The 21523-nt window shown below is 41.2% G+C and overlaps 2 protein-coding genes across 5 annotated transcripts in view; one reads left to right on the top strand and one right to left on the bottom strand.

Moving 5' to 3' along the window:
* Nucleotides 1–4509: 4509 nt before the first annotated feature.
* PGPEP1L (pyroglutamyl-peptidase I like) lies at nt 4510–20401 on the bottom strand. Of its 4 annotated transcripts, none has more exons than XM_042875807.1 (8): nt 20316–20376; nt 19011–19102; nt 17968–18098; nt 17265–17427; nt 14826–14878; nt 8291–8407; nt 7548–7777; nt 4510–6604 (listed from the first exon to the last, which is right to left on the bottom strand). In XM_042875807.1, the coding sequence occupies exons 4-8, from the start codon at nt 17296–17298 to the stop codon at nt 6436–6438; spliced, it is 603 nt and encodes a 200-aa protein (XP_042731741.1). In that variant the 5' UTR covers nt 17299–17427; nt 17968–18098; nt 19011–19102; nt 20316–20376; the 3' UTR covers nt 4510–6435. The 4 variants fall into 4 exon arrangements, with proteins under 4 accessions (XP_042731741.1, XP_042731742.1, XP_042731739.1 ...); XM_042875808.1 differs by lacking the exon at nt 17968–18098 and adding an exon at nt 16371–16450; XM_042875805.1 differs by lacking the exon at nt 17968–18098.
* Nucleotides 20061–21523, top strand: part of LOC122182482 (protein FAM169B-like) — a 34887-nt gene continuing 33424 nt past the window's right edge. The window contains exon 1 of the mRNA XM_042875803.1: nt 20061–20141. Coding sequence (XP_042731737.1) covers nt 20108–20141 — 34 coding nt within the window. The 5' untranslated portion in view covers nt 20061–20107. The remainder of the gene's footprint in view (nt 20142–21523) is intronic.

Raw genomic sequence — 21523 nt, 5'->3', positions numbered from 1 at the left:
GAGTAAGAACAAAGACTTAAAATATACTGATTGCTAGTTTTGACTGGAGATTTTTAAAAGTTTGTAGTGCTTTTTGCTTGTGTAGTTTAGGTCCCATTATCTTCTCTTGCCTCTGTCCCATAGTTATTTTTCCCTTTTAAAAATGAAAAAGACAAAAAAGTTAATTAAGAAGGTATTCTATGTAGGATTTTTTATTTATTTTTGTGATATCAGTTTAAATCACTGTAGAGATGCCCCATAATAAATTTAAATACTGAGATAAGGGTTTTTGAGTATGACAGGGGGACAGTTTTTGATTTTTTTCAAACATTTATCTACCTCACTCTTATTTTTTTATATGTGTGTATATAAAAAAAATACATCTCACATTTCTCAGCAGCCAATAAATGCCGTCAATACTGGTAACCTCTCACTCCATAAACCACATGCTCTAGGTTCCAGAGGGGAACAGTCACCGCTCATCACAAAGGGTCACTTCAGAATCTTTGCCTCAGTTCCAAGGAGTTTTGCCTTTTCAGTTCCAATCTGGTATTGTGAGGAAAATCCGAGAGTTGCCTGACGGGAGGTGGTCGTTCATTAAGGAAACACGAAGGCTTTTTAACGGGCCGTCGTGGCAGTGCTCAGGTCAGCAGCGGGGCTGCTGCGTGTTCAGAGGGCTGCAGATCTGACCTGATACGAGAACTTTTCAGTCTGACGAGTTTCGATCGAATTTGCTACAGAAATGAATTGTTTACAGTGTTTGAAGGTCCAGAAGAATTGCTAGAATAAGGAGAGTGGTCTGTTTGGCCTCAGTCATTCCTGGCAAATTTTCCTCAGATGCCGCAAGCACCAAAAAGACATTTGGCTGAACCAGCAGCCATTTGGCTCACGTAGCACAGTGTTGCTTTTTTTGTTTTTGACCAACACAATGACAAACCTGCTGCGGGCTGCCTGATGATAATACCACGTCGAGTTTACAGCTTTGGATCTTTGCTGCTTCTGTTCAATGAGAGCACTGATTTTTTTATTTTATTTTATTTTATCTTATTGTTTTGTTTTTGTTTTCAAAACTAACATAGAATTGAATTTTTTTATGTGCCAGTAAAGTCAGTTTCCCTTTCATCCCCCGTTTATATGCTTCATAACTGTGGATTCTGATGGACCAGCCATCAAATTTTAACTGCCCTCTGACAGCGTGTAACTGGTTTACAAGCACACAGGACTAACACAGGCTTGCCATCAACATGATGTATAATGTTTCTCTTTTTCCAGCTCAGGCAGCTGTTCGTGCAGGTGTTGGTTGTGGTATCTGAATAATGCGATGCTTGGCTACTTCGAATTGCATGCGGCCTCTTGAATATACAGTGCTGTGGTTGAGTACTGCAGGGCTTGTCTTTGGAGGGATCGTTTCTCTCAGACCCTGAAAAAGCAGCAAATTTAAAGTTGTTACTGTGTCCTTTTTGTTTTCCATTTCTTTGAAGCTTCCAGTGACCTTTTGGTGCAGTGACTGTTCCCCTCACTTGCACATATTGATTACCACAACTGGAGATCCTCAGATCTTTCAGCTGGCTAGGAGGGTTTTGTTAAAACTGTCCAAGTTATTGGTTTTTATAATTTGATGTAGGTGGTTTAAAAATGTGTTAGGAAGAAACACTAATGACGTAGCACCCATTGTGATAGACATTTCAAAAAGCACTTCAGTAGAAAACAGTCACGGGACTAAAAGTACGCACGTGTGATGACAGTCAGCTCTCCTGGACCAAACCACCTTCATGATACCATTGTGTTCTGTGTTTGCAATTCAGGCTTAATTACTTTTTTGTTCTGTTTGTTTCCATAGCGTTTTTTGTTGTGTTTTGTGCATTTTGAATAGCTTTATTCACATGGGCTTTTCATGCAGACTTCCCTTGGACAGTAAATCAAGTTGTTTATGCATGTGAACAACTGAGAATTAATGTTGGCTTGATAGAGTCATAATATGGTTTGTAATGTTGTTCTTTCCTGAGACCACTGGCTTGTCTGGTATGGTAAATTTATTCAGAACTTCGACTGTGTTTGAATAAAGTTCAAGTAATCCAATTTCCTTACAAATTCAAAACAAAAGCCCACCCAGCCCCAAAACCCAGCGTTTTGACAAACATTACCAAGCTGTTTTGATGCAGTAGAATAACAAGCTGGCATCACCGCAGGGGCAGGCTTTGATTTCAGCACTCGGGCCATTGTTCTCACCTGCCTCACATTTAAAAGCTTCTCAGTGGCACGGAAGGTGGTTTGGTTGCAAAGGAAGGTGGCTCCTGTGTAAGCACAGAAGTGTCAGCTGCTTGGTACTAAGAAGCGCTTTTGAGCGAGAGATGAGTTGGACACAGCAGCCAAGCGTGATTGGAAGTTCGAGGCCAGCCTGTGTTCACCAGGTCTTTCTCAGCGTGACGCCTCTGTTCTTTAAAGCTGGTTCTAAGTGATGTAAGATTCTAGAGATGTTCGCACTGATGCTCCTGTTGGTCTTTAAAAACAAGTGAAGCCCAGTTTGCCCAGGACCGACTGGTCACCAGGCGGAACCGCTGTCAGGTCCTCTGGGAACTGCCGAGGGTTGTTCCGTACAATCTGAGTCTAAGCGAACAACACTCCTGTTGTTGGTGTAACTCCATAAGTATATATCTATATGGACATAGATATCCGCGTGTGTATGTCTGTAATATAGATATATATGTATTTAAATCCTATTCATTCCACTAGTGCAAGTAACACTTGTTTCCTGTTGTTCTTATTTTGTTCGTCAACGGTGTATTTAATCACTGGGCTAAACAACAGCGGAGGAAGGTGCAAGGGGTCCACTCCTTACTAACCAGTGATAAAAGCCAGATATTGCAACTTAACCCATGAGTAGTTGTGCAGACAAGAATTTAAGAATGGTGTGTAGAAAATAACAGTAGTGGCCAGAGGTGCTGAAGATACAGAACTGCAAATAGGCAGGAGGGCGTAAAGGTTGCCTCAGTTCAGGGAACTGGCTGCTCAGAGGGCAGTAAGCAGTCTCTGTTACGGAGCGCAGCCAGGTAAATCAGAACTGAGAAGTGCTTATATGGAGACATCTGAAAACAAAAGATATGGAAAAGGATGTTTACGAAGACACAGGGCTTGGCAGAAGCTTGTAGTTGTTTCCTGAGCTTGGTGTGCGTGGGGCAGCAGCAGAGCTCAGGTGTCACCGTTCTGATCATTGGTACTTGTAAATAAACCGGACTTTCCAGCTGAAGCGGTAAACTCGTAACAGGAGTTCAGTGGTTGTGGCATTGGTCTGTATGAGTCAGCCTCAACCTTCTGTTGGTCTGTTTTGCAAGTACCAGATTATCACCAGTTGTGTGCGTGCGTGTGCGTGCGTGTCCACCTTTTTTGTGCGCGTTCTGTTGATTAGTAATCCATTAGCATTTTCAATAGGGCTTTAAGTCCAGTAGATTACGGGTAGTCAGTTGACGAAGATCTGGTTTACAAGAACTAATTAAATGTTTCATTGCATTTTGTAAGTACATAGAATAATTTTATAAAATGTTTGTAGTTTATTAATGCCTAAAATATAATTTAAGGGCACTTTTTCTGTCAGTGTGTGCGTGTGTCTGTATGAGATCAGTTTTCTTTGATGGTACCAGTTTACTAGCTAGCTTTACAATATGCCAAAAAGGATCGCTAACTCGTCCAATTCAAGGCTCATCCCTCTCCCACTACCTGCCCAAGCTTTGTGTCTCAGTACATAGAGAACGAGTAAAGAAGTCGAGGAAATGTTCTGTATCTTCAGTATCCTGGTCTTCCAGAGCCCTCTAGTTGGGGTGGGATCATCTTAACTGGTCATTTCACTTTGCTGTCTAGTGCAGTGAACTTAACGGATTGCAAGAACCTCACTGGTTGGGAAAACAGAACGGGTTTTGCTGCTACACAGTCTCACTTGTGCTGTTCAGTACCTGTTTTATGGGTGCCAGGTGGTTTGAAGGAAACGACTGCATAAGAGAAAGCGGGAAGGCAGTTTTTGTAATTACAATTGAAGAACTATTTGCATATTTCTTATCACTTTAAAAGTTTGTATGCAGCCTCTAAAGATGCTGAAGCATTACCATTTGAAGCTTTGTTGTAATAAGCAAAGCAGGGTCCCTATTTATTTTTATTTAAGAATACCGAAGATCCCTGTTTCCCCCTGAAGTCTGACTAACTGCATTTCTGAAGCGTTACGATGATTTAGATGCTATTTAACGATCAGCTCTTCTGTTTTCTAAACCAGTGAGGTTTGAGATGAAAGGATTGGCCAGAGTTTGTCTACCTCTGGGACAAAAACAAAACTAGAAAGTGCTAAGGAATGGATGCAGTTGCAAATACGACATTTTCTGAGTTTTCTTGTTTAGATTTTTTTAAGAGAAAATTCAACAATAACATGGCCAATTTATTACATAAAAAAGACTTGCTGTGTATAAATTATTCCTAAAGAAATTCCTGTGTTTATATTAAAATGAATCAGTAGATAAAAAAAAAAATTCAAAATGTTTTTGTATATTCTGTTGTAAGAATTTATTCCTGTTATTGCGATATACTCGGGATTCTTTACATTATGAAAAGAAGAAACTTTGTCTATTTTGAATGGCTGAAGCTAAGGCTCCATTAGTTTCTCTTACTCTGCTTTTTTCTAGTAGTTTCAGTACTACCTGATTTAAGTTAAATAAAAGAATTCTGTATGCATTTGTCTGCTTTTGAATTTGTTGTTCTTCATTGCAAAGCAAGTGCAGCTCAGAAGACTCAAGACTTTTTCTTCGGCACTTCTGGCTGCATTTAGTTGAGCAACTCTGAAAACGATCTTCGTAGAGGTCAGTGCTGCCATCATGCCGTGTTGAAGTCAGAAGTATTGTAATCCAGTGACACTAACCTTTGGACCATTTGTCAGCGGGACTTGATTCATCTGAATAAGGAAAGCCTTTTTCTTTATTTATTTGAAGGAAATCCTTTCGTTTGCTGTTACAGCAATGCATACATGAGGCATTCAGCCATCCAGTACAAAGTTATCAGTTTTCTGCAAATGTTGTTAGAAAAATAGCGACAAGAAAGCTAGCATTATCTTGGCATTTACAATTTCTCTGAGTCTTGTCATAAAAGTCTTGACTGAGGCACAGTGGTGGCCCAGAGCTTGTTCAGGTGTCTGTGCCATTAGGTTATCCTTGTCTCTTGTCCTTTTTACTGACACAACACTAGAGCAATGAGCTTTCTTTTCCCGTAGAGAAATCCCAGGTGTCCACATGAAGATGCTGCTCTTCTGTTCCGGTGATTGTTTTTGAAAACTACTTGCTGGTTTTATGTCATAATTGTCTGTCATGGTACAAGCAAAACTGTGTGCATTGACATTCCCTGTGAGCTAAAGAGGACACGCTGTAAACCTCTGTCTTGCCCAGCCTTGATAGAGCAGTGCTTCCGTATATAGCCACGTCTGAGACACCGAGGAGCCTGGCTTGGCAGGGGAGAAGCTCAGAAGTGATCTGTCAGTGTCTGATCCCAAGCTTTATAAGTTGGGATCTCATTTGGTTCCTGTTTTGTAAGAAAGATAATGTGCCATGACATTCCACTGCGCGGCGCTTCACTGCTCGCCTTTCCTGGGACAAGTTGGCTTGTTGATTTTGATGTACAAATCCCTGAATAGCATACAGACCCATTGTACTGCAAGGCTGTTGTCTTTGTGCTGTGCTTTGTGGAAGGACAGCAGTGTTTTCCTCTGGGACATATGCTGAGAATTTGGGGAAAGGGTGTTTTCAGCCAGTTGAAACTCAAACAGCTTTACAGTGTCTGCCAGGTTCCAGCTTTTTTTGTATTAATCACCCCAGATCTGTAGGCTGCTTTGTCTGTGAAAGCCGGCACGTACAGCAGGTCTCAAAGAGACACAGAAACTGAAAAAAATCTTCAAAATAACAGGATCTCTACCTGTGGTTTATTTTTCCCTCATATTTAAAGTTTATATATGGGCAGCTTGTGTTGGATGAACCCGTGTCCATGCACTTGAACAGGGACTTGGGGAACTTTGTGGTATCAGTGCTGAATGTCCTTATGGACGTAAGAATGGATCTTGATTCAACAAATCTGTAGTAACATCTTTTGACATTCGCTTTGCTTTGTTTTGTTTTAATTAGATTTTTTAAAAGCATGCTTTTAAAAGATTTTAGGAAGTCTGTAACCATTTTTAAGTCCTGTTTTTTGCACTTTCATAAATCTGAAGCAATCTTAGTGTTACAAACTGTCACTTTTTGTGGGTTTTTTTTTTTCTTCCCCTCAAGATTTTTATAGCAGAGATGGAAACAGTTGTTTGGCTTTTGTAAGGAGATGTCCGTGAAAATAACTTGGAACAAAATCTTTAAGGGATTTAAATAATCATTAGATTTGCTGCTTCTAAGAGATAAGAAATTCCATTTTAAGAAACCTCCTTTTTTCTTCTGTTCCATCTTACTCTCTCTGTTCCCCACACTGTTTTAACATTTCTGAGATAATTGTCTGTAATGCTTTTCCTAGAGAGTCTGCTGTTACCGACTTTGATAATGGAGGCACATGGATGAAAGCTGCTCTTCCAGCGCCGTAATACAGGGAAGTGTAATAGGTGTAATCACAGAGGTACCTGAAATGCAACAAACAAAACAGAAACAGAAACCCGAATTAAGGAACAGTAAACTTTGATTAAATTTAAATATTCATTAGGTAGCCAAACCAGATCTGGTTGACAAAAATATTAAAAACGTATTTGCTTGCTGAGTAAAGGGAATGCTGAAATAAAACTGGTCTGAGAAACAGATATTCCATATCTGATTGTTACTGTCTCAGACACTCAGAAGCAACTTCAGAAATAATAATAGAAATAAATAAATCATAAGACATGCATTCTCTTGTAGGTTTCTGTAAGCTAAGTCAGATGAGAAAGCTAATGCAGCCCCCCAGCACTGCAGCCATAGCATTACAGCACATCAGTGAATTTCTTTGTGGAGGTCGTACAGGCTCACCGCCAACCTTTTTTGTTATTGTTTATCACCTTAACCTTTTAGCTTGCAGATCCATATCCTAAAAGCACAGGACGAGATCAGCTACATATAAAAAAACAACTTACACTTTCTTTTGTTTTCCTTTTAACTGAAGAAAACTTGAATCCTACAGTGAGATCACAGATACTGTTCTAAAGGTACCTATAATTGCTCTGTTCCTCAGTGTGTGTATTTACATTTTATATCTCTCCCAGTTGGGAAAAACAGATTAAAATCTCCCACTAGTCAGTTTTGCTTTTAGACTCAGAAAGCACAGGTTTACTGGGGTTGCTCATCGCAGTGTGCTGTGTTGAAACTTGTTTCTTTTGCAGTCCATGGAAAACTATCTACTGACTGTTGTTTTCCATGAAGGCTTCTCTACATAAAATTTAAATTTGTCCTCATTTTATACTTGTGACACTTGCAAGTCTTTACTTCAAAGTGATTTTGGTGAGAGGAGAATTCATTGCAGAGACTCTTCAAGGTTAAGTGAGCTGATTGAATTACTTCTGCTTTTACTTTGAGGCCTTGATACACAATATTTACCTTCCCGCATCTCTGGAAAAGATGATATCAATTCCTTCCACTGAAATATTTTTCCAGATAGTCTTCAGGTTAATTGTAGATTCAATCTTTTCCGGACCATCTAGCATGCAACAGCCACCTTCTGGGTGAAAACCACAAGCATCCATCTCTTCATAGCCTTTGTTCTTCCCACACTGCTCAAGGATGATGATTGCTTTGGTGGATGAAGCCAGCCCAACGTGAACAGCAAGCTGTTTTTTCCCACCAGAGTGAATAACAGGAAATTAAAAATGAGACTTGTTTTTTGAAAACATGTAATGCAGGACTGCCAAGCATTATGTGAAATACTGTCTTCAAGGTGGGAAGCCTTGCTGTAGCTCATGCTTCAAGATAACTTTGATAAGAGATTATAAATGGGAACCAAATTGTGTTTTTTTTGTTTTTCGTTGTTGTTGTGTCTACTCAACTCCACACTTCAAAGCTGAAATTTTTTTCTCGTTTTTTTCCTTACAATTTATGTAGGTAGATGTATTTTTCTTTGTTCTGCATGCAGTTATACTGTTTACATGGCACAGGATTAAAGTGGCATGCTAATTAATTTGTGCTCCAAAGTTGTTTGGAGCCTTCATCACCGTTTGTACAGTCACTGTCCAGAGCTGCCTGATACACATTGTGCAGTAATCTTTTGGAGGTCTTTCTAAAGATTTACCGGAAATATTATTTAGAAATGAAGGGGAAAATTGCCCAACGTTGTGACTACTCACTATTGGATGAAGAGTTGTCCATATCCTGAAGATTTGTTCCTTTGCTTTTTGGTAAACCACTGGTAGCTGCATGATACGAAGATCGATGTTTTTTCCAAGGCCTCTCTTGGACAGCTCCTATAGATACAAAAAACAAGCCAACAACTGTGATGGATGTGTAAGAGCAGTGGGTTTTTCAGCGTGACGTAGAACTCAGGCTGATTCAACTGAGCAGATACGGAAAGCAATGCATCACTGCGTAGCCCTATTGTTCCTTGCTCTACAGCGAGACCCAGTTCTGATGACAGCTCTCCGTTTTTATTAAAGGAAAGTCAGCTGTACAAAAGAATTTCTTAATGTCACATCCGTGTTGAGCCATGGTTATATTTTCCAAAAGGGTGCTCAGCCTCCAGTGTGTGGTTTGTGCAATCCTGATATGAACTGGCCCATGGGGAACCATGAAATACAGAATTTCTCAGGAAAGATCCACATCTAGTAGGCTTTGATATAGGTAAGCTGTTCCTCTGAAAGACAAAGTAGATAAACCTGAGCTTCTGGAGAGACACAAATGAGAGAGAATTCTCATTAGATGTCACTTGGATGACATTCCACCTGCTGTCTTGAACTTGCTTCTGAAAACCTTTGCTCAAAGTGAGTGTCAGCACAGTAGCATGTTGAGATAGGAATTCATTTCTTTTTGATCTAGAATGTGTTTCCCCGATGAAAGAAGGAAATGTTATTTGTTGGAATGTTACTTCTTTGTTATTGAGTTGAAGTTCTGCATGGGGCCTTTTCCCAAAGGAAACAAAAATTATGCCCAGGACTGAGATAAAAGGAAAAAAAAAAAAAAAGGCATCCTTTAAAACAGCAGGTTGGCTAGATGTGTGCAAGATGGTCTTGATAGGAGTCAAGGATGAGCATCATGTGGTGATGCCTTAAATTGTTTTGTCAGTGAAACAGGGCTAATCAAGAAGCCATAAGCCTTTATGAAGAACGTAAATGCTGCAGTGGCAGGATGCAGAAAGAATACAACTGAGACAGAAAGCTTTGTCCCAGTGAAGCAAAATGGTGGTTGAAAATCCCTGTTACATCTTAGTAGACCATTACAAAAAAGTGTACAAGTTTTCTGAGTTTCTATGGAGGGCATGGGCAAGAAGTCACCAGCAACAGTATTAGATAGTCCGAGAAACTTGTAACTTTTTCAATGTCATTGTTTCCTTAAGCTTTCCTTTCTTACTAAGGATATTTGCGTGCACAGGGCTGAGTTTACTGGGAAATTTGCCCTTCAACACTGGCTTCCTATATAAACTGTTCCAATTTTCTTGTCAGCGGAAACATTGATTAGCTGTGCTCAATAAACTATTTGACACAAGCAAGGAAACAATGCCTGCAGGGAAGTAAACACATTTAGAGAACACTGCCAGCCTTTTTTTCCTCTGGGCGCTGACAGTCTTTGAGAGGCCATTGCATCATCTTGCTTAAGAATGCTGTACTGTGTCTTAGCATCCAAAAAAGAAAACCCCAGCTGGTTCACAATTAGCATTTTATTTTCTCAAACATTTTTAATCTTAACATTTAATGAGATTCTTCCTTTTTAACTATAGGACTTAAAGTGCTTGGCTATCCACAAGTTTAGTTTAGGATCAGAAGACCCAAAGTTGTATAAACTATTGTAAGCTGTTCTTTCCTTGTGCTGTCTGGATTGAGGTTCTTGTCGCTCTCTGTCGTAGAGAAATGCAGAAATTCCTTTTGTGCAGGACAAAATCAGAAGCTGGCCAGTAGCCCAGGGTTGGGAATTTGTGTCAAAGGATGATGGTTGGTTCTGTCCTAAGGAATTATAGCACGTTGTCCATAATATGATTATTTTGTTATTCAGGAATCCTAAGCATGGACTTACACTCCATTACACCACATGTTGAGCAAACAGAACAAAAAAAAAGGGTGTTCCTTGTCTCAGCCATAATCAAAACGATTTTTACATTTAATGTGAGAATCTGAAGATGAGAAGGAACGCTGAATCCCACACTGGTGAATCAATTCAGTAAACAGCCTGTCTGCTGTAGTTGAAACAGCAAAGGAAACACTGAGAGACTATAGAACCTATGGAGAACTGCTTTTTATTTTTTATTTTTTTTTTATTTTTTGTGGGAAAAGTGGTTCAAAAGAAAACAAAGTTGTTGCTGTTGGAAAGTCTTTCTAAAAGGAAAATAGAATCCAGTATTATCAGTTGACAACCTGGAGTTGTTGGTGAGTTGTGATCACAACCACAGCTCACTGGAGTTCTGGCTCATGCCCATGCATAGCCCTCTCCAAAGAGGAATGATCTGCGCAGAGCAGTTGAGGTCAGAAGCAGTGGTTGTGTGTTACACTGAGTGTGACAAACAACCTAAACTTTTAGAAAGCTCCAGAACATTTCACAGATCTTCTTTGAGTTTTCACAGTTTTGGGTTGCCAGGACGTTAGGGAGTGGGGAAGTCGGTTGCATGTGTTAATTTTGTGCACCTCATTCAGAAAGTGGTTGATGCAGTAAAAAAAAAGTCATTTTTTCCTTCTAATCCTGCAGATAGCTCTTTAAAGTGTTAGAGATATAAGAAAGTTCCAGAACACAAATGAAAGAACTAAATAGCAACGTCTTATTTTCACAGATGATGAAACCAAAGCAGAGAGGGAGAGAGATTAAATGACACATTTCCAAAGACCACATGGTCAGCAGCAGAATGAAAAACTGCGAGCAGAGGTCTGATCCTTGTCTCCTGATATCAGACGTAGTTCCCAGAAGCAGTTGGAAATGTGACCTGTTGTTTGCACTAACAGTTTAATTGCTATGAATGCTGTCACTCAACTTACACTTGTGCCCTACTAACTGGGGAATTCGACCTTGATGGTAGGTTGCTCTGATAGGATATTTAGCTGCCAAGTGCCAGACGTAGGCTTCTGGAGGAAATATATAGCAATGGAGTTGGATCAAGGGGTGTTTGGTGGGACCATTGGTCTGTAAGATGGAATAAATGGTTCAGGAGATCTGAGATTCTGAGGGTCCCACGTGGTTCTGAAGAACACATCATAATAACTCTGTGTGATCTGTCTGCAAATGTGGTGTTAACTCTCAGTGTTGTTTTTCTCCAGAGAGAATGTTCTGCATTTCAAGAGTTAAGAGGTGCTGGTGGAGCTTTCATGCATATGTCAGGAGGGTATTTCAGGTGAGTGCAGTTGTGAGAACCACGAAAAACTTGGTGAGGCAGGTTTCCAAAAGAGAATCTGTCTTTCTAGTGCTAGGCAACTATGTTGGGCCACGTGACAATGTCTGTAAAGGCCCTGAAGTTTTCCTCAATAACTCTGAATTGACAGGTTTGCTGGTACTTTCTGACTCTTCTGATTATCTCTTTTCCTAAACACTCAAGGAGCGCTTGCTGAGGAATGACGGATCCATAGTGATGCTGATGGGTGCTAAAAGAGGAAATGCAAAACAGTGCACTGCTGCATAGTATCAATAAGAAATCTAAGAACTCGGAACAAATGCTCTTCCTAAACTAACAGTGATCTGTAAAGTCTTAATATTTATCATCTGGTTCCTGAGGATGTCAGAGAAATCAGCTTTTCTGCTGATTATGAGGGACTACAGTTAGTTTGTAAGAGAAACAACATATGCTAATTTTTGGAGTGACCAGTAAGGGTATAAAAGGATATAGGGTATAAAAATTACTCTTGGAACAAGATGTGTGCGCACTGGATTGATCTCTGATCCTTCTTCCAGCAAGAAATAAGCTTTAGGAAAATTGCTGATCCTATCAGCAAGCCCAAGAGTGCAAGAGCATCTTACAGTGAAGGTGGCAACAGAGATCTGAAGGAAGCAAATGCACATAAGAGTGAGTGCTGCACACAGAAGTGAAGGCATTGCTCTTTGGCAAGGCCCCATTCCAAGAAGCATAGAGGGAAGGCTACGCTTTGAGAATTATAACCTGAGACTCCCAATACGTGCACTTCTACAGGAATTGATACGTTTTGCATGTGAGGACTCTCCTGGGATGTGCTCTTACTTGAGATGATAAATGTCAGTGCTGCAGCTCTGCAGCATCTCTGAGACTGCCGTGGCTTTTGATAAGAGTGCAGCTCAGTCTGAGGTAGTAATTAGGATAGCTCTGGGTAATACTATGCAACAATTAAGCCTTAGTAATCATGTTTAGTATGTAGCTCTGGTGTGGCTGCTCAGTACTTCGAGTGCACTCTTGCATGATTCTCAGGAAAGAGACTCCGCAGGAGGGCTTTATGTCACTTTAGTGATCCACGCAGTAACTCCAAGCCAAGTTAGGATTACTTTCAGATGTAAATTCTACATTTTGCTGTCTTTAATATATGTGCATAAGCTTCCTCAAGACCATTGGGCTCATATGAACAAGGCTAATGGAACAATACCATGAGATTGCTATTTAGTATCAAAAAGCCTATCGAAATTCCAAGTACTTCCAGATTTGTAATAAATTTCCCTGAGTTGTCTGGATTACCCACCTTTGCCAGGGAATCAGAAACCAAAGCAGCACGGCCAGTACGAATACAAATTAATTCCACACAGAGGGTGTCACATCAGAGAGAAATGGGTTTGTACTCTATACACAAGAACTGACATCTGTTTCATTATGGACTGCTGCAGTCCATGTTATATAACTTCCTGGCATAGCAAGTGCATGCCATTGTTACAGAAGACTCATCAGTGTATTCTGGTGTTGGGCTGTTTTGCTTGCAGATAAATAACATGGTTTCACTGGGAGGTGGGTGATATTGCATCCAAAATTAGAGCCAATGGGACCCAGGAAATAATGAGCAAGAATATTGTCAACTGACAAATATTTGCGGTTTAAATCACCTCAAGTTGGAGCTGAGATAATTTATAGGTATTCTGTGATGACTGGAAAGTGGAAAGGTAGAACACAAGTGCTTTGGTTTTTTTTTCTTTCTTATTAGCCCACAGGGATGACATCCCTCATGACTTAGGGTGGATAGTAGATACATTTTTCCAAACAGCAGCTTGCACTTGGCGCTCCTTGTCCAGCAAAGCTAGAAGCCTTTGGTCTTTGGAAATATTTACTAGCTCCTTGTTTATTTATTCATCATCTCTTGACTTGTCTGCACTTCATTTTCAAGACAGATCTTCAGTAGCTGTCACCTGAAATTGTAATACGGTTACAGTCCTGTAGGGTCACAGTCTTTCTATCACTACTAGCATTATCTCACAGCTGTTTTTTTTGATTCCAATGTCCAGATCAATTAAAGTTAATTATTATGGGCTTATTTCATTTCCTCTAGTAGACCATAATCTCCTCAGTTTGTTTTGTATGTCTAACTTTCCATTTTACCAATATTATCTGTTGTGTTGCATATGCTTCACCAACATTCCAATTAGTTTTCATTACCTTGGTTGTTCTCCAGCTAGTTTCAGATTTCATTGCTGATCTTCTTTCTACTTAAGATTGATAAAAACTTGTGTGAAAGACCCTTTCACAATAACTCTGCTCATAAACACTTGAAGAAAGTAATGGAACCCAAGGAATGGCCGCTGTCTGTGCCAGGAGATCTAGGGTCAAAGCTTAGACCTTAGGTGTAATTTGTACATAGACTCAGCAAATCTCTGTAGTTGTTCCTAATGATTAAGTATGTATATTATGACCTTTCACACTTTAGATTGAGCTACAGTATTAAAGTATCAAACTAGTAAATTATCACCTTGTAGCATACAATGTCTTATCTACTAGGGGCGGGTGTTTGTTTTGTAAGGCATATTTAAATATGGAAGTTATGCACAGCTCTTCAGATACACACAATTTAAAAAAAAAAGAATAATTGTGTTCTGGGAAATCATTTATTTGGGGAAATTTTTGATATTGGTTACTCAATGTAAAGTCACACATTCTTATTTGAAAATAACTGTAACTGAAAAGTTTACGCTGAAAGCCAGGTATGCAAACAATGTTTTTATATAACCACCACCCTAAATTTGTTCTAATGCAGATATTTAGGAAATAATCAGGAATACTCAAGACTCCATCTTAGACATGCTGCAGCTACTGATAGAATCAAGGTGTCTGGACTGGGGAGAAATCTGAATGATCTTGCTTTCAGTGTTAACTGCAGACTTCGCTGTCTTTTGAAAGTGGAAAGCAAAGCTAAGATGTGAAAACATACTTAGAATAGACCTGCTTACATCCTGTGTTCCTGAAGTAGGCAGTAATAGCTTCATAGTGGATAAGAAGGAAATCACCTGACATAGACGCGATAAAATGAATCACGGCGTGTTTACAGAAGGCAGAGATAACTTATGGCACATGCACTGACTACAGACAAGGAACAAATGTCCATTAGACTTCTAAAAGTGTTCTGAAAAAAACCTTGCCGATCACGTTCACTTGTTCATTATTTTCTTCCCTCTGTGTCTGTTCCAAAAGCTGCAATTCTGTTTAGTAAGAAAAATAACTGTCTTGGAAGGAATGGAAAGCCCAGAAACAGATTGTCTTTGGATCTCCACAAAATAAAACAGCTCCCTCCCTTTTTTTTTCCTGCTTACCTTCACGGCTTCCCAGCTAGAATTAACCAGGTATTGTCTAAAGGGACCAAAACCTGAAAAGGAAAGAATGTGCTTTTAACTTATCCTTGCTCTGCAAGGTTAGGTTAGCTGACAACAGGTATGTAATCACATGTTTGTACTTCAATATTTTTTGTTACAGAGGTTGATTTTTTTTATTTAATATATTATTTAGCCTCTATGACATTCAAGGGAAGGGTCAGCACTTTTTCAGATGTGCTGACATAGTAGCTAATCCTACAAGCCTTATGAGGTAAACTTAACTGAAGCTGCTAAATGTTTTGGAGCCAAAAGAGCCCCGTTCATGTAAGTGATGATTTGGGCAGAATATCATTAGCCACAGAAATATTAAATTAAATTGACTGGTGTCAACAATCCCAGGTCGCTGTCATTGTACCTTTCTTACTGTCGAGAGCTCAGGAAGATGAAAGAGTAAAACTTGATTTCATTTAGTTTTACAATTTCTTTTGTGAGCTACTTTTTTATTTAACAAAAAGACAAAAATTGTTTTGATTTGGATGGGCGTTTTGTCATCTAAAAGTTTGATGGAAAGCTCCCACTGCCTTCATTAATCTCAATTACTGCTCTCAGTCCAGTGTGTTGGAAAGTCTTAGACACTGGGCAGCAGGAAAACTGGTCTGTGAAATGGCTGTAGTGCTTTACACTTTAAATACTTAAAAATCCACAAATGGACAAATAAATACCAGCGTATGGTTACTCCTTTGCACATTGAAAGTTACTTGTATATGGGAATAGTTGAACTTAAATTATTAAACTTCACAACAGCTTTAATAATTAATGGTATATTTTAAGCATTTCTTAATTTGCTGATACTTATTTAATAACTGCTTGATCTTTTAATATCTCTTTAATATGATGCAAAGCCTGGTGGTAGTTGTATTGCTGCAATGATTTCCCTGGGATTGGGAAGCAGCACTCATTTCACATTGATAGTGAAGAAAAAAATCTCTCTGGCTAGATTTACAGAGTGAAATTAGGGAGACACTCACCCCATTTTGAAGCTGCAGTTGTTGTGCATGTTGGGGTACCTGCATGCGTGCAGAGTTGTAACAACGCTACTAAATAATTTGGAGTTGAATTCATGCATCCCAGCTGTGGCTGTAAGAATCCACTGCTTGGGATATATTATTCTATGTAACAAAATAAATGTAGGAGAGTTTTACAGTACTGAAATTCCTGCAAAAACTTCAAGAGCTAACAGGTTGAATATTATTAGGCACTATATAATAAACTGGGCTCAGTGCCAGCAGGTTTATATTATGAGCAGGTGAGAATGTGACAGAGGCATGCTGTGATAATCTCTGTAATAGCTTGAAGATGCACCTGTGTCTCTAATGGGGCACACTAGACTAAAAGCATTTGAACAAGTATATTTCTGTACCTAAATGGCGATGTAAGGGGAGAAAAAACCTAACAAGGTGCTAAGAAGTGTGCCCATCAAGGGTACGTGCTATAAATATCATAGGGAGAACCAGGTTGTCAGCCTTTTAAGAGGTTAGCAAATACCTCTTGCTCTCTCCTGCACTCCCATTCATTTCAACTGCAGGTTTTTGGAGCAAGCCAAACTAGTTCTGCTCATCTTGGAGCTATTAAAAAAAAAAAAAAAGTGTTTAATTGAAAACAGCAAGATGCAAATCTCTTTGATGTAGCTTCAACCTCGTTCCTGTGTCCTCGGTTGACCTACAGTGGAAAATTATCCTGCAACTCACATGTCAAGATATGTGTAATGACTGCCTTTAGATGAGCCAGTGGCAATGAGAGGGACAGCGAGTCGCAGCGTTCCTTAGGAGCTTTAACCTTTTAAAGCTAGCAGTCTCTAGCTGGTGGCTCTGCCACTGTAAATCAGCCAGCAAGAAAAAGAACAAATTCTGTCCCTTATGCTGCACATTCACACATGTTCTTTTGATATATTTAAAGTTAATGGTCTAGTTCAGCAGTGGTGAGGCAGCATCTACTGTTCAAATTTCTCTTACCTTGCCGTGACACTGAGACCCTGAAACTTGCCATGTGTGGTTCTAATTCTGGACACTGACTACGTGACATTGTGATGCAACCTGGTTTTGCTGCTTCAGAGCTCCTTTTGGGTAAGCTTTATCTAATAGTAGCCTGCACTGCCTTGAGCTACGTGGTTTGGATCAGAGAGAATGTCAACAAAGATTAAAACATGGAGAGAATGAGCAACAAACCAAACTGGATGGCAGTAAAGAGGGCATGCTGCAGTTTGTTTCCGCTGACATGTATCTTAAGAAGGCACAGCAGTAAGTTATTTTCTATTTGGAATTGTAAGTATGACCGTTTGCTACTGTTTTTCCCTCCAGGGAACTGTTTATGACACAGATCAAGCATGTACTCATACCATCTTTAGCTAAAAGGAGAAGAAAATAAAAATAAAAATCTTACCAGTCACAACCACAGTGTTGGAATTTGAATCCATGCTCCAAAAGGTGAAATCTCATCGACTTGCAGTTCCAAACAGTAGTATCAGCATTCATGCATCTGTGGAAAACTTCCTCATCTGGGGCATCTATTTTTTGATTCAAACCGTTCTGAAGCATGCAGATTTCTATTGGATGAAGAAAGTGTTTTCATAAAGCTGAGACGGGTTGGGATTCACACCAGAGGAATGATTTCTGTCCCATGGAACTTTCAAAACAAATTGTTACACCTCCATATTAAAGGCAGCAGGTTACCTCAAGAACAGAAAAGGCTGCAAGAAACTTTTTGCAAAATGTCAGGCAATAAAATATCCAGCAATACTTTGCATCAGAAAACTGTATATATACAAGTAAGCAAAACTAATTGGGTCACTTTTAGTGTATGTCTGTGGATATTGTATTCTTATCACTGCTGTAATTCTCTTTAATCGTGAAGAACTACTGAGCTAAAAACACGTACCTCTATTTCCACTCTATTCAGTGTTAGGGTTAGTTTCTTATTATCTATAAATACATAGAGGTAACTTTCCTGTTCTCCCTCACAGCACTTACCTCATTCACTCATCTTCAGCTTTATCTTACATTATTTATTAAACTCCCCAAGCTCCTTACACTTTAAAAATAAACATTAACAGGAGAATATGTATTTGCTAAAGCAAAATATTTACTTGGTACGATTGAATGGACAACACATAGCAAAACTTCAGTCCAAATTAAAATGTCAAAGGAAATCTTGAGGCAGTGAGTTTAATAGCTGGTGTGTCTTCATTAAACTGAAGTGCAAGAACCAACAGGGGGCCTGAAATCAAAACATATGCACATTGTCACTGCCCAAAACAAAAGCATATGAAAGTCCTCTTGGGAATTAGAACTATGTGGGCAGAGGGTTTTGCTGAGTCTTGTTTTGAGTAGGAAGTATGTGCATGTGTGTGAGAGAGAGGAGAGAAATAAACTAAGAATAGAAAGTTGCTGTGCATTCTCAAGAGAGATGGTAATTATGAGATCCTAAGAGAGAAAATCCCTGAAGAACTCTCCTGGGTTGGCTGGTGGCCGAGCAATGTCTGGAGTTACAAGCTGCTTCTGTCCTTTGAATCCTCCTAAACTGAGAGTAATTTGTGGATTCTTTTTGATAAAATGACACTGATTCTATCACCACTGTCTCTCCCTGGCTAATAGATCTTGCAGAACTGACTTTTACTAGCCACTGAGGCTGAAGGAGCAGCCAGTAAACCAAATGGGAAACTGCAGCTTTAAATAAGGTAAAATTTACCACTCCCATCAGTGAATTGCATTTACAATTCCACTGTCTTTCTTTTTCCTAGGTCAATCAAGATGTGTTTATGCAGTTTATGTGTTTGCAGCATATGGGTATTTGAGGTGTGTGCCTGTTTGTTTCCTCATCCACAATTAAGAAAACAAGCCCTGGATATTTGAGAGCAGATCACAGACACAGCTGACTCAGCTCAATACTGTTTTTTTTTTTTCCAGCTGCATACAGATATGATTGACATGGTGTTCATCTTGAAGAAGAAATGGAAGCAACTCAACTATGAAAATGCTGGTTATCTTAGATGGAACACAGTGTCACAAAAACAGAGACGACGAACATTTTGGTGTAAAGCTTGCTGTTCTCTATGGGTCAGTGCCCATGAAGAAGAAACAAACTCAGTAGAAATGGGAAATGGAAAAATGTTATAGCAATTTCACTCACATTTTTTTTTGAACAGCGTTGCCTTGTTTATGGAAGTTCTTCTGCAGTTGGTTCTATCGGTGCATGCCTTGTGCTTAGCACCAATGGACACCCTGAAATTGTATATAATTTTAATGTAGCCAACCTGTTGGGTGGCTGCTATCGTTTAGTTGTGCTGTTCTTGTAATATTAGCAAAATTCAGCTCCTGTGCATAAACAGATTTTTTTTTTTTAATTGTCTACTATAGTTTAACACAGAAAAAGGACCTCAGCAGGGCAGAGTGTAACTTTCCATCAGTGGGTCTCTTTTGTTCAGGCATCATCCACCGAGCACATGCAGGATCACACAATTTAAGTACTTATTTATGAGATAGTACGCAAAATACTTAAGTAGGACCAACAGATTCCTTGGGCTTAATGGTAACATGTTTACCACTCCTAGTTATAAACAAAACCCAGATGACAAGTCTTAGCTGGCCAGGACATTTTCAAGATGACGGTGAAACCTTTGGGCTGAGTGACGTGTGTGATACTGAGGGAACGGTGGAAGGCGCAAGGCTTCGAGCGGTCACAGCATGCACTGAAATGCACTGATGTGCTGCACAGTGGCTGTGTGACTGAGCGTCAGCGCTGAGATTGCTCTTGTCCCACAGCGGAGGGCAATACCGCTTTGTCTTATCGAGGAAAGAAAACACAGGTCTGCTTGGGTACGTTTTTACAAACGTTTGAAGGGAAGATCAACCACGTGGAGTTTTCTCTTACAGCTCTGGCAGGAATAGAGTGTGCAACAGCGGCGCGAGCCGCCTGAAGAACTCTGAAATGTCGCTTCAAATGGACTGAAGCAGCGATATTCCCCAAAAGCTAAGTGCAGAGGTATGCTGATTTGTTTCGTTGCTGTTAAGGGAAGAAGCGAGCTTCGGTGCTCGCGGAGGGGAGCTCGGGGGCCGCTCGCTCAGCCCTGGGGCTGCAGCCAGAGCCTCTCCCGCCCGCTCCTCCTCAGGCCACCCTCCCTCTCGGTCCCTTTGTTTCCCCGCCCGCACTGAGGGACGGGGCCGCACCGCCACCCCCGGCCGGGGCGAGGGCGGGCCGCGTGCTGGGAGCCCGCCTCAGAGGAAGTGATGGAGGCCGAGGGAGGAGGCCGAGCAGCCGCTGGTAAGAGGAGAGGGAGCGCGCGCGCCCGCCCGCCAGCCGGAGCCGCGCGCTTCACGGCTTCCCCTCCTTCCCTCAGCGGCCCCCGTCCCGCCCGTCCCCTCGCGCCGCTCTGCTCCTCTGCCGGCAGCCGCCCCGCTCGCTTCTCCTCCCTCGTGCTCTTTGCACGTCGCTCACCCGCGCGGTGCCGGCGGGCAGCTCCCGTCCCGCGGTGCTCCGTCCCGCCCGCAGCTTCGCGCCGCTGCGGAACGGCGGGCTCCCCGCGCTGCCCTCGGCGCCCGCCGCGGCGCTGTGAAGAAAGGCCAAAACGCGGCCGAAGTCGCGGGCCTTTCCAGGAATGCTTTGTTCCGTCGCCTGAGGTCATGGCAGGACGAGCCCCGGCCTTGGCGGCCGTGCTTCTAGAGGATCGCTGAGGTGAGGAGGGGCCTCAGGCGGCCCCGCTTGGGCTCCCCGTCCAGCCGTGCGGAGCTCGTGGCCCGACGGCTCGATGTGCGAGAAGCAACAAAGAGCAGGGAGAACACTGTCTAAGCACACGTATACGTCTTAAGGCCAAATTGCGGGCTGTGTTCAAGTGCTTCCTCGGGAGGAAGCAGAGCACGGCGTCGGGGACACGAGGAGAGGTGAACGCGGTGCTTTTTGACCGCGGAGAAAGAGCTGGGTGGTTTCGGTGTACAGAGAAGCTGCAGGAGGCTTTTGTACGTGGGTGCTCAGCCCTTCAGCGAATACTTTGTTAATTGTGAGATGGCTGTAGGATAAGAAAACTCACCGTCTCTAATGATTAATTCTGGGGAAAGAAAACCTTTGCCCCTTTGCTTGCAGCGACCATCGATTTGGTGGTGTTTGTGGCAGCTGCCAAAGAGCCTCTGCCCAGCACAGCCCAGCTGGGAGAGCTCCTGATTGCATTCCAGGTGCAACACTGAAGCAAACAGATTAGGTTAGCTCCAGGGTGGCATCACTTCTGGTGCCTGGAATCTTATTTTAGGACAAACTCAGTGCAAACTCTGTCATGGATTTCCAAGGCAGCCCAGTGTGTGAGGCATCCTGGTTGTATTTGACTAGGAGCTCTTCCAGCACTCTCTGCGTGTGCACCATTTGTGTAAGGGCCCATTGCATCCCCTCAGCTACCTTTTGCACTGCTTTCCCTCTTGCTCCTGTTTTATGCTCTTTCTTAATTTGTCACACCAGCAGGTAAATGGAGAGAAAGTGAATTTTATCTTCTGAAACGCATTTTAAGTTGCTACCATTTATCTAAAGCACCTACTTCATCCCCTTCAGTAAAATAACGATGCTGTTCATTAGTTCCTCTAACTGCTCATGGCTAAATGCAGTTGTAGTCAGAATGCTCTATTTTTTCCTCTCCTGCCAGCCACTTGTGGAAGTCAAAC

This window comes from Lagopus leucura, unplaced genomic scaffold (genome assembly GCF_019238085.1).
Source record: "Lagopus leucura isolate 7727_CA_CO unplaced genomic scaffold, USGS_WTPT01 Super-Scaffold_100015, whole genome shotgun sequence".
NCBI lineage: Eukaryota > Metazoa > Chordata > Aves > Galliformes > Phasianidae > Lagopus > Lagopus leucura.
This window is presented reverse-complemented; position numbering and strand designations above follow the sequence as displayed.

Bases quoted from the DNA above. Each gene is read 5' to 3' on its own strand.
- PGPEP1L (XM_042875806.1), bottom strand. From the start codon at position 17,298: ATGGATTCAAATTCCAACACTGTGGTTGTGACTG. The intron at 14,879-17,264 runs GTAAGATTTTTA...TTTCCTTTTCAG, and splicing joins CAACACTGTGGTTGTGACTG to GTTTTGGTCCCTTTAGACAA. The intron at 8,408-14,825 runs GTAAGCAGGAAA...TTGTATCTATAG, and splicing joins CTAGCTGGGAAGCCGTGAAG to GAGCTGTCCAAGAGAGGCCT.